The 18,789-nt window shown below is 32.7% G+C and overlaps 1 protein-coding gene and 1 long non-coding RNA gene across 2 annotated transcripts in view; one reads left to right on the top strand and one right to left on the bottom strand.

Annotated features, from left to right (window-relative positions):
- Positions 1–17,002, top strand: part of NUP62CL (nucleoporin 62 C-terminal like) — a 67,639-nt gene extending 50,637 nt beyond the window's left edge. The window contains exons 9-10 of the mRNA XM_016121919.2: positions 2,873–2,939; positions 16,108–17,002. Of these exons, the coding sequence (XP_015977405.2) occupies positions 2,873–2,939; positions 16,108–16,202 (162 nt within the window). The 3' untranslated portion in view covers positions 16,203–17,002. The remainder of the gene's footprint in view (positions 1–2,872; positions 2,940–16,107) is intronic.
- LOC118607786 lies at positions 65–17,046 on the bottom strand. The gene is made up of 3 exons (XR_004952819.1): positions 16,908–17,046; positions 8,648–8,847; positions 65–515 (listed from the first exon to the last, which is right to left on the bottom strand). It is a non-coding gene; the product is annotated as an uncharacterized LOC118607786 (long non-coding RNA).
- Between the last annotated feature and the right edge of the window lie 1,743 nt (positions 17,047–18,789).

The following is an 18,789-nucleotide window of genomic DNA, read 5'->3' as shown; positions in this document are numbered from 1 at the left end:
AAAAGGATTCTTTTTTGTTTTACCTTTATCTATGCTCTAATTAAAGAGTTTATTTACTCTAACTTTCCTTGTTGTCTTACCATTTAAATGGAATCCTCCTTTTCCCCACTCCCACCCCATAGCAGTAATTATTATATTTATGGAATTGCCCACTGTGGGAGCTCCCATCGTGCTTTCTATCAGTTGATTATAATTAGGAGTAGGGCCAGGATTTGGGTAGGTGAGGATGAATGACATATAAAAAACTGGTAATTATTCTTTAGTAAGCTCTTTGTCCAATTATATATAGAGAGTTCTTTACATACATATTACTAGCTTTAAAATTATAGTGACAGCATGGTTGTCTCTTTATAATTATTAATATAATGTAGTTGAGAAAGCACAAGAATTTCATTGAAGTCACTTAATCTCTTTGGATCTTGGCTCCTTCTTTTGCAAGATGTCAAGGGTAGAAAAAATGATCTTGAAGTCCCCTCCAGCTTTAAAAATTACTCCATTCTCTACTTTGGGTGAATCTAAAGTTGAACAAAGACAAATATAAATTAGTCTGGCATTATCCATGCTACCATCTTCACACAGATGATCAAGAGTTGACAGAATACAGATTTTCTTTTTAATGAAATATTATATCACCGTTGTGATTCCAAAATTCAAAATTGTTTTTTGCCGTAATAGAATTTTAATACACATATAAGTATATGCAGATTTAGACATGAAGCAGAGCCGATGTCTAGTCTCTCTCTGTGTTGAATTACTAGAAGAGAAGTATTCTGAACAGAATAAGTAAAAGGAAACTATAATTCTATCCTTGTCTTTTTTTCTCTACTTAGCCTCGGATCGTTTTATTTTATTTTAGTAGTGAGGAGTAAAGGGTTTTAGTCTTTTGTTTTCATTTTTCCCGGCAAGAGTGATTGAGATGTTTAAGATGAGCGAATTAAAGGATAATTACTGCTTGAGAGCAGGACAAAAGAAGCAAGAGATCAGCAACAGTTCATCTCTTTTCTCAGATAGCATAAATTATTAGACAGTAAGCAGAGAAAACATTTGCCAAACAATAATATTCTTGTAGATAATTTATTGTAAGCAAATCAACAAAGCTTCATTACTGTGAGCCATATATCAGGGTAGAAAAAGGGCAACTATGTTTAAAAGTATTCACAGTGACAGGATTTACCTCTTTATTTTGACCTTTTTTTAGGGTGAGATTGGAGAGACCACCTAATAGCTAAAATTTTTATTAAATATGTCCATATTAGGGTGTATGATGTTCAATCACATTTTCTTATAAAAACTCACTGCTTCTACTATAAGTTATATAGTTTTGGTTATATTAGACTCTTACTAAATTTGTTGTCATCATTACATACTGTTCTTTTAGGTGCGGAAACATTTTCCTTTTCTCCTATTTTCAGTGTTATCCTGGACTTTCCTATACTATTCATCAAAAGTGTTATAATTTTTTTAAATGTTTAGAATTTTTATTACAATGTTAGTATTAGAATATACTTATTTAGTGTACTAAGCTTAGAAAATATGGAAATCTGTAGAGAAAATTAAGTCACTTATATTACCAGTACTATGCTAACATATTGGTGTATTTCGTTAAAGTTTTTTTGCAATGCTGGTAAAAGCTTCTTTCATTTTAAACAGCATTGGAAATATAGCTATATAAAGTTTTGTATTGTGTCTTCATTTAATATTTTTATGCTGTTTCCCCAAAATTTTAACTAATCTTGGAAAATATGTCTATAATGTTTCATTAGAGGTAGTTTCACCATAAATATAATATTTTTTGTTGTTGATGGAAAAATTGTTTCTAATTTTTGGCCATTATAAAATTGTCTTGTAATGGCTAGTTATATTTATATTTGAATAGTTCCTCTAGATGAGTTCCCACAAGTAGAATATACTGGATTAAAAAGTATGAATATTTTTAAGACTTCTGATATGTATTATAAAAATTTATATTTTCAAGGGTCGGGCCAATTTATATTACTGTTGGCTGTATATGAATGTGCCTATTTTCACCACACACTTGACAACATTATTTATTAAAAATTGCTGATTTGGAAATCTTGCCATTTTTGACAACATGAATGGACCTTCAGGGCATTATGCTAAATGAAATAAGTCAGGCAGAGAAAGACGAATACTGTATGATATCTCACTTATATGTGGAATTTAAAAATGAAAACAAACGAAGCTCACAGATCCAGAGAACAGATTGGTGGTTGTCAGAGGTGGAGGGTAGGAGTGGGTGAAGGGGGGTCAAAAGGTATAAACTTTCAGTTATAAAATAAGTTATGGTGGTATAATATACAACATGGTTACTGTGGTTAATAATACTGTATTAAATATTTGAAAATACCTAAGATTGTAGATCTAAAAGTCCTCCTCACAAGAAAATAAGTTTTGTAACTATGATGACAGATGTTAACTAGACAATATTGTGCTGATCATTTCACAATATATACAAATATCAAATCATTCTGTTGTACACATGAAACTAACATAATGTCATATGTCAATTATACTATAGAAATGTTGATTTGGTTGACTAAAGGTAATATTTAAACTTTTTTATATGAATTTCTTGTCTCGTGAAATGTCTCTTAATATTCTTGTTTTTGTACTGTAGTGTTCAGTTTCATATTGAATTATAAGAATGAGATTCTTGACAGTTGCAAAATAATTAGATGTGATGAACAGTACAAATATGAAATAACAAAAAAAAGATGTTAATATTTAATATATTCTCAGTCCATTTCTTACCAGAAGAAATGAAAAGTCACCGTCTAATTTCAAGTTTTTCATTTATTTTTTGTTTACCATATGAGAATAATCATAATCTAAAAATCTTGTTTGTTTTTAGTTCCAGCAGATCTCCACAATTCTGAGTGCTCATTTGGACTCTCCACAATGGATTATCCAGAATTCAGGTAGGAGTTTATTTGTATACCAACCTATTTGTATTGAAAGTAGAAAATGTGATACTAGTCAGATTTCATGCACCATAAATACACTCAAATAAGAGCTTAGTTTATAGGGGTGTTGCTTAAATGGTAGTATGTCTAAATTAGTTCCAAAGAACTGTAGTTTCTTATTTTTATAAAATGAAACACAGAAGGATAAGTTAGAAACTAATGAAAATAGGGATGTATAAGAATGGGATAGAAGCAGGACTTCTCTGAGTATACCTTTTAATACAGTTTTGACATTTGAGCTATATAAAAGTTTAAATACTCAAACATTAGAATTAAGCCAAAAATAATGGGAAGAAAGACACATGCTAAAATTGGATATCAACTAAAACCAAACAAACTTGTGTAACTAATGTATGATATCATGCAGTCCAGATAACTTTTGAACACAGTGTTCCTGATGTTTCATCCTTACTAGGATGTAAACTTAATGATAGAAAGAACTGCAAAGAAACCTTAAACTTTCTTAATAAGTTTACTGTTAGTTTCAGAATTATACTATATACATGTATTATAACATCATTACCATTTTATATATATTGCAGGATAAAGCAAATGCATAAGTATATTAGTGATAATGGAAACCAAGATTGTCATTGAAAGATAAAAGAGATATAAGATATTCTTCCTTTCCTTCCTTTATATTTGTATTATGAATTTGAATTGTATGAATTCCTATTTCCTTGTTATGTTCATGGAAAGGGCCAAGAAGCAGTGACATACCCCAGTACCAATGCACACATTCAGCACCTAGATTTTGGTTTATAAATACCATTCCCATTAAAAGGAACCAAGACTTCTTGGGGAAATATTTGATCTCAGGTCTCAGGCAGGGAAAGCACAGGGTGGATTTGGGACTTTTTATGCCAGAAAACAAAAATTTTTAAAGACTAAGGAGGTTATATAAGAACACAAGGTTATGCTTGAATGGGCTTTGACTGGCCAAATGAGGATGACTTGAACATCAAAACGAAGAATGACAGCAATGGATTATAATATAATGGGGTTGGGGGGAACCCGTGAGTCTACAGTGATACTCAAAAAGAGAGAGAGAGAGAGAGAGAAACATGAGGTACAGGGAAAAGTCTTTATAGAAGCATGTCAACTAATAATTGAAGAAGGAATGATAGAATTAGAGAATCATCATTAAAATAATTAAACTTACCCTAATCTGGAATATCTTACCTCATTTATAAAATGTTGCATCTGTCAGTCATTTCTTGGCAGAAAAAAAATATGCTAGCAAGAAATGGACCAAATTACACTGCAAGTTACTGAGTTATTTTTCTAAAAGTTTTATTGAGTTATAATTTACATACCATAAATTTCACTCATTTTAATTGTACAATTTAATGAGAAAGACATAAGTTTTCAGCCCCAGCATAATGATTGATTCAGGCAAGGGTCGCCAGTGAATATTAAAACCATTGAGCTTAGGATTGCTGGGGAACAGATATTTACATGGTATCAGATGTATCTCTCTACAGATAAATTAAAAATTACAAAGGAGAAAAAGTACCTTTACGAAGCTCTGACAAGTACTACTTTAATCAAGTGAAGAAATTTAATATCACCAATAGTGAGATAATCTGACACTATGTACCTATTGATAAAAATAATATTGCATATGTATTATGTTATCATAAATGTTTAACATGAATCTAAACATAATAAAATAACCAGATATTCTATGTATGAGATGTTCTGAAAGATAATGTAGTATTCTAATCTAAAGTGTTTAACTGAATCAAAGCACAAGAAAACGGTTTATGTGTGAGACATTCTGAAAGATAAGTGACTTGGACTTTTCAAATGGCAGAGTCATGGGGAACAAAAAATTTAAAACAAAAATTAAGGGAATTGTCTTAGATTAAAAAGAACATAATAATCAAGTCTACCATGTTAACTTTGGTTAGATAACTGCATCAAAATCAAGAAGACATTATTTAGAACAATTGGGGGAAACTCAACATGGACTATATATTAAATGATATTAAGGATTTTTTTTTATTTTCCTATGTTTGTTATTGTGGTTATGTGTGAAAATATTTTTATTCCTAGAAGTCACATGCTACATTATTTAGAGAAATGTCATGTTTGTAGTTTTCTTTCAAGTGGTTCAGCCAAAACCATTTGTAAAGAAAAAGAGAGTGAGCAATTTATGGCAAAATGGTAACAATGGGTTAATCTAGGTAAAAGGTGTACAAGGTTGTGATTTTTACTATTCTCTCAAATTTTCTATACATTTAAAATAAAAGTTGGAGAAATCATTTTTATAGACTTTGCCTAAATATGAAATTTAATGAGATGTCAATCATTGAGATAAATGGGGACTAGTTAGCCATTCAGAGTTACTATTTTTAAAGATGTGGTATGAAAATAATACAGATTTTCTCATTTGGCATTCTAGATTACTCATTCTCTGCATTAATAGAGATCAACCATAAACTTCTTCATTTCTTTATCTTCTAGTCATACCTATATTATCATCCACCTTTACTTCCTTATCTCCTGTTTTAGAGGAAGAAATGACCTGTTCCTTTCTAAACTGCTTTTGAATAATCAGAATGAGGTTAAATTCTTTCTTTAGTACTAATTACCTAATGAGGAGAGGTTTCTAAGTCAGATAGATATGGATTCAAGTCAAGGTATTACCACTCAATAGTTGTGTGACCATAACTGTTTTTTAATCTCGTTGTCTGTATATGCATTTTAAAAATAAGAAGTAATATTTACCTTTTAGGGTTTTGGTAAAGATTAAAACAAGCAATGATGAACTTTCCTTGAGCAGTGCCTGGTGCATGGTTGTTGCTCAGTAAATGATAGTGGCAGAACTGGTTATCAGAGTTCACCGTGGAGGGGAGGAAAAGGGGAGAGAGGGCAGGTGGGCACTATCATTTGGTTCAAAGCTCACTATTAAATTGGGTCTAGAGAAGACAATACCAGGTAGATTATCATTGAAAACCACTTACCAAGAGAAATTGTAAGAATAGCTGAGTGTAGGAGAATGTTGATAGCTAGAAAACACTGTGGAATTAAATTATACAAAGTTTGACTCAGTTGTCTTCCTGTCTGTTATATATTTTCCTACAATAAACAATGCTTCTTGGGTAGAGTTGGGGGGGGAGTGTCAAATTGTAATTAGGGCTGTAAGTAAGATTATATTGATTTTTTTTCTTTTGGCTGGGATCCTCTTCGTCATAAATAAAATTGCAAGGCTTTCAGACAATGTTTTCTTACTAATAAAATTAAAGTTATTAGCTCTGCAAAGAATTTTATATAAATGAAAAAATTGTGTCCCAGAAAAGTTAAATGTCTTCCCTAAGAACACACAGCTAATTAGTGGCAGAGCTAGGACAAGAATCCAAATTTCTTCATTACCAGAAGAGTAGCCTTTCTAATGGTATGCTATTAAAAGAATTCTGATATAGGCATCGCTGGATATAAAAACAAATCATAATTATGTACCTAACAGTAGATGACAGGGGTATGATAATGGTAGTACTTTGGGTGGGATGTAAGTTCTAGGTGTCTGGGTAAAGTTCTCAGTCAATATGGTAAGAAGAGTAAGAGTGGAGAGTAAGGATTACAGGAAGTTACTTTTCTGATAAAAATTCAGTTGAGCTGGAGAGGCAATGAGATCTCATATAGGTTCTCAACTGAGATAAGGGAGGCCATGATGAAGAATGGAAAAGACCTGGTAATTCTTGTTACTGTGGGATCCCTTTTGCTGTTCCCACACAAAGAACCTTCCCTTTTCATATCAGGAAATGACATGATCAAGTAATGGAGAGTGGCAGGCTTTAATTATGCTGTCAAAGAGAGGTATTTTGTTGTTGATGGTAGTTTATTTTGCTTTTTAATAGTTAATGGAATTGGGTCTGCTAAAATGATCTGTGGACTGAGAAATTTTAAGATTAAACTTCTCAATGAGTTCCTTTATTCACATCCAAATAATAATTATAAAAAAAGAATATATGTGTTACTTTAACAATAGAAATAATCTTTTTTTTTTTGGCTAAAGAGATATCTCAGACTTGTATAGTTTTAAAAATTATTTTAAAGTTGAAATCTATTTTAAAAGGTTTCTGGGAAATGTTTTTATGATTTAATCTTTCACATCAGTACAATTTTTTTTCTATAACAAAACACAGCAACTGTTATGGTAATAGGATCATGTATTTAACTCATGAAATCAACTTATCTTTAAAAGTGACTTGATAATCATATATTATACTTTAAATTAGAATATTACACTGTCCAATCAACTTGTCAATATCCGTGAGTAAGTTATAGAGAACCAGGGCCCTTTCTTCTTCTAACCTACAAAGAACCAACTGTGACGGGACTGAACTAGAAAGGGGACAGAGACAAGTACATGTATATTAAATTAGGGAGTGCCTGGACATGTGCTGGTATCGACCAGTTTACATATTTGATGTTTATCCATTGTTTAACATTATCTATGCCTCTTTTCCTCCTGAATAATATAGATAATTGAGAGTTCATAGTAACTATAGTCAAATACCTATTCCTTCCCTTGTCTTTCTCTTTGTAAAAATCTACAGCATTATTTTGAGGTTGGCCTAATGACAGTGCTGCAGTCACATGTCTGTCTTCCGAATTGGCAGTCACTGAAACTGCAGCAACTCTAGCTCTTCTGGGACCACTTATGACAGAGGGGCAATCAATCTCAGCCAAATTTTTATTCGTTTTAAATATATGGAGCTACTTCTCTTAGAGGGGGCAGGTAAGAGTGGAGGATAGGCTTTTTTTTTTTCTTCATATACCAAACCATTGCCATGTCCATTAGTATTTATCAAACACTACAACAAAGGAATGGGCAGTGGAAATTCTTATACTTGCCATTATTTGAAAGTTCCTTGAGTATTTTCATGGCATTTTGCTTCTTTCATGAAGTGTCCCAAAGCTTCATAGCTAAAATATTATTTCATTCATAATCACTGCAGTCTCTAATGGGTTAGAACCCCATAATTATTTAATAGCTGCTCACAACATTTTGACTGCTATTTAGGGAAGAAAAGAATCCTTAGAGTAACTAAAAGGCCATAAGGAATTTTGTAATATTTCCAAAATACAGTCCCATTAGTACTGGTCTCTGAACACCTTATTATTATTATTTTTCAACATAAAACAGTCATCCAGTGTGATATAACTAACTCTTGGATAAAATAAATGACTTCGGGATCATTTTAGAGAAGCAGCTTTTTGTGATATGTCATAGTCATACTTCGTTTTTATCCAATGTTAACATTGTTTGAAGGAATTATTTTAAATTGGATTTTTGAGGGTTGGGTTTTTTTAATCTTTTTTTTTAATTGAGGAATATTTCACATATAACAAGTTTCAGGTATTCAACATAATGATTCAGTATTTGTATACATTGCAAAATGATCACGATCATCAGTCCAGTTAACATCCATCACCTTATAGTTATAAAAAATTATTTTCTTCTTATGATGAGAAATTTTAAGATCTACTCTCTTAGCAATTTTCAAGTATGCATTACAGTATTATTAACCATAATCACCAAGCTTTATTTTTAAAACCTCGATACTGATAAGAAATGCTTTAAAAATATTTTTATTAATGGCTTTCATCTCTCTCATAGCTGAAGAATATAAATGCTGAGATCCAAAAGATACCTTCGAATTCCAATTAAAGTTTTTTCTCCCTCTTTCATCTTCCAGAATAGAATCAAATTCACTGAGATGATTTCTTTTACTTCCTCTTTTTAAAAATTCTTTGGGAAATCTTGGTGACATTGGTTGATCAGTGAGGTTATCTCTTGTATTCTGGAATATAATGTTCTACTTCAGACACTTGACAGGTGAATGCTCTTGATCTGCCAGAGAAGTGGTAACACACAAAAACTCACTTTAGGGTCTGTTAAGTTCAACAAAGATAAGTGCTCACTTTCTTCTCCCCATTGGGGTTAATCGAAAGGTATTTTATATCCTTCCATTGTTTAATGAGCTACCTGCTTATCTCTGCTATCCTTAACAGAAAAAAAATAGATTCATGGTCACACTATTGCTTGGTTCTAAAGAATTTATTGTAGATTTAGGGTACTAAGATTTAAAATGATCGAGTCTTAAGCTCCTGTTAGGAAAGAGTGCATGTTACTTAACATTTGCGAAGCTCCACTTCCTAAACTTCTTTTTCTATACGTAAATACAGATTTGAAATACACTCAATACAACGTTAGATTTCTTACTAATCCTTCTTACGTACATTTTGTGCCCAAGTGAATTTCCTCAAGCCAGAGAGCCTCTCCAGATGAATTATATGTAACATGACTTAAATCACCCCCAAATAGCAGAATTGATGTTGTTTGTGAGATATGCAGATTTTTCTCCAAAGCAATGTTCTTCCTGTTAGTGACTAAAAACTATAACTATACTGAACCCTTGCTATAATACTGTTTTGGGTCCCACTGCTCTATAGACACCTCATAGGTAAAATGGTCTGATAGTATTTCGCCAATGAAATCTCCCCAGATGGGATTCAGATAGGCTTATTTTGACCACTTCAGTGTTTGAGGGATAACAGCGTTATGCTGTGGTACTAATTATTGGCTCAGCAGATACTTTTATTTAAAATTTTCATAGCATTTGACAAACTGGTACACTGTAATAGAAAAAGCACTCTTATACCAAACATTCAAAGATTTAATACCTATTCTACTGAAACTCTTCCAAAAAATTGAAGAGGAGGCAATACTTCCCAGCTCATTTTATGGGGCCAATATTGCTCAGATACCAAAACCTGCTAAAGATAACACAAAAGAACAGACCAATATCGCTCATGAACACAGATGCGAAAATCCTAAATAAGATACTAGTGAACCACATACAGCAACATATTAAAAATATTATACACCATGATCAAGTGGGCTTCATCCAGGGGGCACAGGGATGGTTCAGCATATGCAAATTGATTGTGATACACCACATAAACAAATTTAAAAAAATAAGAATCATATGATCTTATCAATAGATGTAAAAGAAGCCTTCGACAAGATACAGCATCCATTTATGATCAAAACATTTAACAAAATCGGTATAGAAGGAAAGTAACTTAACATAATAAAGGCCATATACAACAACCTTCAGCCAACATTATACTTAATGGTGAAAAACTAAAAACTTTCCCTATAAGATTAGGAACAAGGCAAGGCTGTCCACTATTGCCACTGTTATTCAATATAACACTGGAGGTCCTAGCTAGTGCAATCATGCAAGTGAAAAATATAAAAGGCATCCCAATAGGAAACAAAAGGGTCAAACTGTCAATATTTGCAAAAGACATGATTCTCTATATAGAAAACCCTGAAGACTCTACAAGAATACTACTAGAAATAATAAGCAAATACAGTAAAGTCTCTGGATATAAAATCGATGTTCAAAAACCCATAGCGTTCCTATACTCTAATAATTAAGTGTCAGAAAAAGAAGTGGAAAAAATAATTCATTTTGCAATTGCAACAAAAAGAATAAAATACCTAAGAATAAATCTAATGAAACATGTGAAGTATCATTTACTGAAAACTATAAGACCATATAAAAAGAAATCGAAGAAGATACAAAGAAATGGAAAGATGTTCCGTGTTCTTGGTTTGGAAGAATAAACATAGTTAAAATGACTACATTACCTAAAGCATTATACAGATTTAATGCAATCCCCATCAAAATCCCATTGGCATTTTTTAAAGAAATAGAACAATAAAAAATCATAATATTTGTATGAAAGCACAAAAGACCCCAAACTGCCAAAGCCATCCTGAGAAAGAATGAGGCTAGAGGCATCACTCTGCCTGACTTCAAATTATATTAAAAAGCGACAGTAATAAAAACAGTGCAGTATTGGCAGCAACACAGACACACGGACAAGTAGAACAGAAATGAGAGTCCAAAAGTAAACCCATATTTATATGGGCAAATAATTTTTGACAAAAATGTCAAGAACATACAGTGGAGAAAGGAAAGCCTCTTCAATAAATGGTGCTGGGAAAACTGGAAAGCCACCTGCAAAAGAATGAAACTAGACTGTTGTCTATCGCCACACACCAAAAGTAACTCAAAATGGATTAAGGACCTGAATAAAAAACCTGGAACAATAAAATGCATAGAAGAAAACATAGGAACTAAACTCAAAGACCATGGACTTTAAGATGGTTTTATGAATTTGACCTCAAAAGCAAGAGAAGTAAAAGCTAAAATAAATAAATGGTACTGCATCAAACTAAAAAGCGTCTGCTCAGCAAAAGAAACAGTCAACAAGGAAAATGGACAGCCATCCAAATGGGAAAATATAGTTTCAAGCAACATTTCCGATAAGGGCCTAATATCCAAAATATACAAAGAGCTAATACAACTCAACAACAACAACAACAAAAACAACTGATCCAATCCAAAAAATGGGCAGAGGACCTGAACAGACATTTCTCCCTAGAGGACATATAAATGGCCAACAAATGTTTGATATTATACTCAATATCGCTAGCTATTGGGGAAATGCAAATGAAAATCACAATGAGATGCCACCTCATGCCTGTTAGAATAGCTATAATCAGCAGGACAAGTAACAAATGCTGGAGTAAAAGGAACCCTCATACATGGCTGGTGGGACTGCAAATTGGTACAGTGCTATGGAAAGCGGTATGGAGGTTCTTCAAAGAACTTAAGAATTGATCTAACATATGATCCAGCAATCCTTCTACTGGGTATTTGCCCCAAAGATTCAAAAACCCATATCTGAAAAGATATTTGCATACCGATGTTCATAGCATCATTATTCACAGTGGCCAGGACATGGAAGCAACCAAAGTGTCCTATGATAGATAATTGGCTAAAGAAGCTGTGATACATATATACAATGGAATATTAGCCATAAGAAGAGATGAAATTCTGACATTTGCGACAATGTGGATGGACCTTGAGATAATCATGTTAAGCGAAATAAGCCAGAGAGAAAAAAGTTGAAAATCACATAATATCATTATATGTGGGATATAAACCTAAAAGCAACAAGGGAACAGAACAAACAAACAGCAAAAGATTAGTGGTTACCATAGGGTAAGGGGTTGGGAAGGAGGGGAGAGGTAGACGGGTAAAGGGGGTCAAATATAGCATTTAGGGGGAGGGTGAAGTGGGTAAAGAGGATCAAATATGTGGTAGCTGAAGGAAACTGGGCTTTGGGTGGTAAACACACAATAGAATATATAGATGTCAAATTATAATGTACAACTGAAAATTATATCATTGTATTAACCAATGTTACACCAATAAACTTAATTTTTGAAAGTTTTTTTTTTTAACACACTCTTAGATGAGAGTCTGAAAATACAAATCTTAGTATCAATTTCATTAACTTTGGGCTTTGGTGATATTGCATGGGAGAGTCAAGAAGTCAAAGTTGACTCTTAGGTTTATAAGCTGGTATCTTGGGTGCTGCTTTTAACCTCTACAAGAAATTCAAGAGAAATACTTGAATAATTTACATTTACAACATGCTGGTTACTTAATAAATTCTTTACCTCTGTGCTACGACAATTCCCAGAGCTGCACACTTCCCCACAATCCCTTTAGTGTCTACTGCGCAGAGTTCACGGATTTGAAGTTCATGGCTTGTCACCTAGGGCCTGTCAGCATTTATTGTACAATATTGCAGTTACATATTTACATGTCTGTCTCTCTAGAATTTGAGCTCCTTGAAGATAGAGATTGTCTTAGCTATTTCTGTATCTTCAGAATTTAACAATGTCTGACATGAAATTGGGGGCCAATAAACTTTTTTAAAAATCCCCAAGAGGTAGATAGATGATAGCACATTATACTCAGCTTTTTATGGAAAAAGAGATACATAGTTAATAGAAAGTTATACATGAATATTGTTCCATGCTATTAAATATTCTACATTTTAATAGCTTCTAAAATTTTTCCATTATATGGTTATATCATAGTTTATTTAACTAGTACTTCGTTGTTAGGTATTGGTTAATAGTCAGGTACTGGTTTCCAATTCTTTGCTATTTTAAATTGTGCTACACAGTGAGCCTAAATGTGGCTAAACTTTAGGGTACATCCATAGTTATTGGACATAAGTAAAATTTTTAGAAGTTAAAATGCTGAATTAGGGGTAATGTCTGTTTAAAGTTTTTGATGTATTATTCCAAGTAAGTTGTACCAATTTGTATTGTCACCATCGATTCATTAGGCTACCCATTTTTCTGTTCTCCTTCTGCTACTACTACTTCTATCATCATCATCACCACCATCATTATCATTCCTTGCTAAAGTTTATAGGTAAAAATACTATTTCCCTTGTTTTGTTGCAGTCCTCTGGTTACTTATAAGGTTGGGTATTTTAAAAATGCTTGTAAACCGTTTATATTTCATTTTCAAAGTTGCCTATTTGTATCTTTTGACCATTCTTTTCCAAGATATTTATATGTATAGCTTAAAAATAATTATAGTAGGAAGCCATATTTGACTTTAATGATGAAATTGCTTATATTTGTAACTTCCTATGAAAGTCTTTTAATCTGTACCCAAAATATTTACAAGTAGGCTAAGGTAAATAAAATAGCTATCCCTTAAACTGAATGGTGCTGGCTGGAAGCAAATTTACCAGAATCTTTTGTTGTTGTTGTTGTTGTTGTGCGGTGGCAGTCATTTTTAAGAACTCTTTAAAAAATTTACAAGGTGTTAATTGGTTAAGTCAACATCTTAACCAATCGCTGTTTAACTAAAGCTATAGAGCTGTCCAAACATCACACAATCCATTTTTAGGACATTTCATTACCCCAGAAAGTTCTTTCTTGCCTATTTGTGGGTAATTGCCATTTCTACTTCAATCACCAGGCAGCTACTTCCTGTCTTTATAGAGAGTTTATATAAATGGAATCATCTAATGTGTGGCATTTTGTGTCTGGCTTCATGTTTTCAAGTTTCATCTATGTTGTTTATTTCAGTATTTTATTCCTTTTTATTGCCGTGTAGCATTTCAGTGTATAGACTGGACCACATTTTGCTCATCCATTTATCAGTTGGTTGACATTTGTGTCTTATTTTCCAAATATAGTTTTAGCTCATAGGTTCAGGTCAATAATCAACCTTGAGTTGATTTTTATACATAGTTAGAAGTAGGGGTTCAACTTCATTTACAAGTAGATAGCTAGTTTTCCCCACACCATTTGTTGAAAAAGACTGTGCTTTCCTCCACTGAATTGCCTGGCACCTTGTCAAAAATCAGTTGACCATAAATATAAGGTTTTTGTTTCTGGACTTTCTTTCTGTCCTGTTTATCTTTTTGTCCATCCCACACCAGTACCACAGTATCTTGATTACTGTAGCTTTGTAGTACGTTTTAAAATATTGTGGTGTAATTATGACAACTTATTCTTCTTTTTCAAGATTGTTTTGGTTGTTCTGGGTCCTTTTCCTTTCCACGTAAAATGTAAAGTTTGTTTATTTCTACAAAAATAGCCTGCTGAAATTTTCATAGAGATTACATTGAATTTGTAGATCAATTTGTGGAGAATTGCCACCTCAACATTATTGAGTCTTTCAATCCATGAACATGGCATATCTCGCCATGTATTTAGATCTTTAGTTTCTGTTAGGAAAGTTTTGTACTTTTCAGTGTACGGGTCTTATACTTAATTAGGTAGTTTATTCCTAAGTGTTTAAATTATTTTTGATACTATTGTGAATAGACTTGTTTTCTTAATTTAATTTTCATATTGTTCAATACCATTATTTTCAATAGCGTCAAAATGTATATGACATTTCCCCCAAAATGTTGACTGTTTAGTAGCATTTTACTTCTAATACGATATATAATTTAATAGGCCTGCAGAAACCAATCACTGATGCGTATCATGGGACTGGAACTCTGGGCTGTTAATTGCCTACGTTCAATTTTGCCCTTAAAGAATGAAACTCCTAAAAACTTTAATATTAATACAGAAATAGTCCTGGGAATTCAATTTGAAGACATGACAAAATGTTTATAGTAAGGCTCTCTTAATAATGCTGACTTGTGTTTCTTAACATTTTATTGATGCTTAATTTTTTTTATAAATGCACTGCTTTGCATTTAGTATGTGTCAATCAACAAATTAAGCAGATTGTACTTTTATTGATTTGTAGTGCTCATTTGTGCTTCTGTCACATTGAAAAATGTTATTTGGGGGCCGGGGGACTGCACCCTGCAGTTAGTTATTACAACAAAAATGAGATGTGTTTTGCCAGGTTCAATGCATACTATTTTTCTAGCTTTTAAGGAGACAAGTTATTTAAATCATTTGTTCGTAAGGTGTGATTTTGCAGTGCCTATATGTCATAAGATAGGATGAGGTATTATACTTTAGAAACTGAAAAACATTGGGGCTTATCCACTTGGCTGAAGAAAATTAAAGTATATTATTTTAAATTTTTAGTTTTTCCCTCATAGTTTTTCATAAGTCTTTGGCACAACTTATTGCTTATCAAGTAGTGAGCATTAATGAACACTAGAACAAACGATCGAGTTTATTTGTGCATGTTGATTAAAAACACTCAGATTATCATGCTTACCTCAACAACTTATTTTTACTACAGAAAGTTACTCTTATATATGGTAAAATTAATAGTATTTTGTGTTGTTCTGCCTTTGAGCAAATTTAAGGACCACCAAGTTAAATAAGTCATTAGAAAGGAGCAGAAATGTGTATATACTCATCGTACTAATTCGCTGATAGACCAGCAAAGATCCACCAAAATCTGTACCCTCAATTTAATGGCCACCCTCCATGGTGCTTTTAGGCTGTAATGTGTAAAAAGCAATTGAAACCTCTCTTCAACAAAATATAAATGTCAAGTAGACCACTATTTGTCTGAAAGCTAGGGAGACCATATCAAGAACAGTCGTGTCCACTGTTTTCATAGTTTCCTAACAGATAGATAAATATTTTATTTCTTATGTATTTTATAATACTTAAAACTGTAAAAATCAATATGTAAAGTTTTCTAAATCATATTTTGAAGGTAGAATGTAAGTTATTATGTTCTTGGGATTGTTTGACCTCAGATTAATGACACATGACTTTCTCCCCCTATAGGCATGCTGCAAAGGAAGATAGAAGAGGTAACACAGGTTTTCAAGGATCTTCATTGCAAGGAGCAGGAACACAATATGAGCATTGCTTTTGATTGAATGACTATATCTTCAGCATGTTGTTTTGGGGGTATATGTTACCTGCAAATTTTGACGATGTTAAATATAGTAGTTACAATTGTTTACTCTTTGGTTGCAACTAAGTGTGTGTGTATTTAGGGTTTTTATTTCATTTAAGTATTGTGCTGTTGGGAATTATGCTGTAGTTTGACTCAGTGTTAGCAAATCAAAACTATAATTAGCCCTTTTGTCTAGGCAGCAGCCTATTAGATGTCGACTCTGTATTTGTAATCTGTATCTTACTCTCCTGGATTCCATAGCCTACCACCAGCATACGTCATCATCCTTCTCACTCCAGCAACACAATAGAGACATGCTCGCCAAAATATAAATGCCAACTAGGCTTTGCTGGTTGCATGTTACATAATAGTGCTAGATACTGTAAAATCTCTCTCTTCAAAGGAACTCGCTATCTAGTTTGAGATATAATTAATGCATGTCTGTATAAAAACAATGTCAACAATACAAAGAACTATGTATGAATTACTGAAAGTGTGCTATAGAAATTCAGATACAGAAGGAAAAGTTGGGTTAGGTTTGAGACTTGGATTGAGTTATTTTTAAAAGGGCAAGCTTCAAGCAATTTGTTTGTTTGGTTTTTGGATGTACAGTTGTCCTGGTGTTTTACTTGATTTCAGCTTATGGTTTATAGTTTGTTTTTCAAGAAAAAAGCCATATTCTTACCTTGATCTCTTATTTCATGTTTCATTTAAGTCATAAATAAAGGTGATGTTCTAAAAAATAAAAGTATAACACCAAAATAAACTACTTGAATGTTTCTTAGTCATTAGTGCTTAGTTGCCCAGAGTTACTGCGCTGAATTTCTCTGGTACTGGCTGCATATGACCACCCCAAGGGTTACATATTAAGGGAAGAAAATACATTTTTGAAATGAGTATTAGTCATTTTCATAACCTTATGAGCGAACTAAATATCAGAACTTACAGGCCTCTTTTTTCCTACCCAAACTTCTCCAAGTAGCAGCTTCTTATCCAGTAAGTTTTTGTTACCACTCAAAATTATAGAATATGAAAATAATCCAAATACTATTTAATTTTATGGATGATTTCTGTAGGTAAACAGCTTTGGAGTATAATCTTGAGTGATCTTTATTTTTGATTCCAGTATTGTTATTATACCCTAGAAGACATTTTCTTTATAATTTTTAGAGCTCCAACTTCTGTAGTCTATGCATAAATTAAGTTCCACATTCAGTAAATATATTGGAGGAAACACTGGATTTCGTCCTGTCCCTGTTTAATTAACCAGATGATTTCATTTGGGCATTGTCTTTGGTCTGTTCATGAAAGGGTTGGATCATATTAAGGTTTTCCCAACTGAAAGAAATGAGTTTTCATTTCTCTGAAGTATTATGATTCCTTTATGTCCTTTCACTACCAGTAAGTGTTTACTGTAAAGTTCCTTCACTATAAAGTACTCATTGACTTTGTACTGGGAGTGTTCTAGTATTTTTTTCCAGAACATAGAAGAGGTGAGTGGATGGCAAGGGGCTTCCAGATCAATATAGCAACACTCAAAATGTACTGGTATATCTCAGTGTACTGTCTGGAATCAGGAGCCTTGGACTAAATCATCTCTAAGGTTCCTTCTGACTCTGGTTCAGCATGACATTGTTGAATAAATATTAATTAAAAGATGAGAAGTAACCTATTTTTGCCAGTAATTTTAAGGCAACATTTATATTAGGTACTGGAATCTTGAGCCTCCCCTCCCCCCATAACAATGGTTGAAGTCCAGCTAAGATATTAGCTGAAGGAGAATTCTGAAACTTGTCATGTGGCACTTTTGCAGTGCTTATCTACTTTTTTTTTTGTCCTTTGAAAAAGATGCAATATTTATTCTCTATAACAGCATTTATACTATCTCATTTGGGAGAATATAAAAGACATGCACAATTGTTTAGACATTATTAGACAAATGATGCTATCCCTATTCAAGAGAAAATTTTTGGTTTTAACATCTTCCATATCTGGAAATTATAATCACTTCGTAACATATTAATCAGAATTGTGCTGTGAACTAAGTGCCTAAAAAAGACAAACTCTGAAAATATGTCTGTGTTAAAGAAGAGCTTCTGGCTTAATTAAACTAACCTTGTAAAATTTTCAGAAAGACAAATGAGGCATATTTTTTCAGTTTGTCATAAAATCTTCTAGGGGTGAAATTGTGAGATTACCTCATGGTAACATCTCTGTGTAGAAATCTCAAAGCTTTTTATATACTGTCTGATATCCTTTTAAAGCAGGGGAAAGGATGCCATGGGAAACAGAATAGCTATTATTTCATAGTTAATAATTTTGGCAGAGCTAGAAATAGCCTGGTTTTCTAATGTTCCAAATGTTTGTCCCTGTGTATCTACCACTAGGGCTGACTACAGTCATACACAGGTACATAGAGTATTTCCTTATGACCTTGCTTTCCAGTTGCAGTTTAAGCCTATGTAAGTATGTCTTTTCAGCCTTTCATTCTCCACTCATCTCACCTAGTGGATTTGTAATGTAGTATGCACCACTTTAGTACCAATAGGCTGTATATTTTATTACAA

Source organism: Rousettus aegyptiacus, unplaced genomic scaffold (genome assembly GCF_014176215.1).
Source record: "Rousettus aegyptiacus isolate mRouAeg1 unplaced genomic scaffold, mRouAeg1.p scaffold_m13_p_9, whole genome shotgun sequence".
NCBI classification, from domain to species: Eukaryota; Metazoa; Chordata; class Mammalia; order Chiroptera; family Pteropodidae; genus Rousettus; species Rousettus aegyptiacus.
Note: the sequence above shows the minus strand (reverse complement) of the source record. Positions and strands in the feature narration are given on the sequence as shown.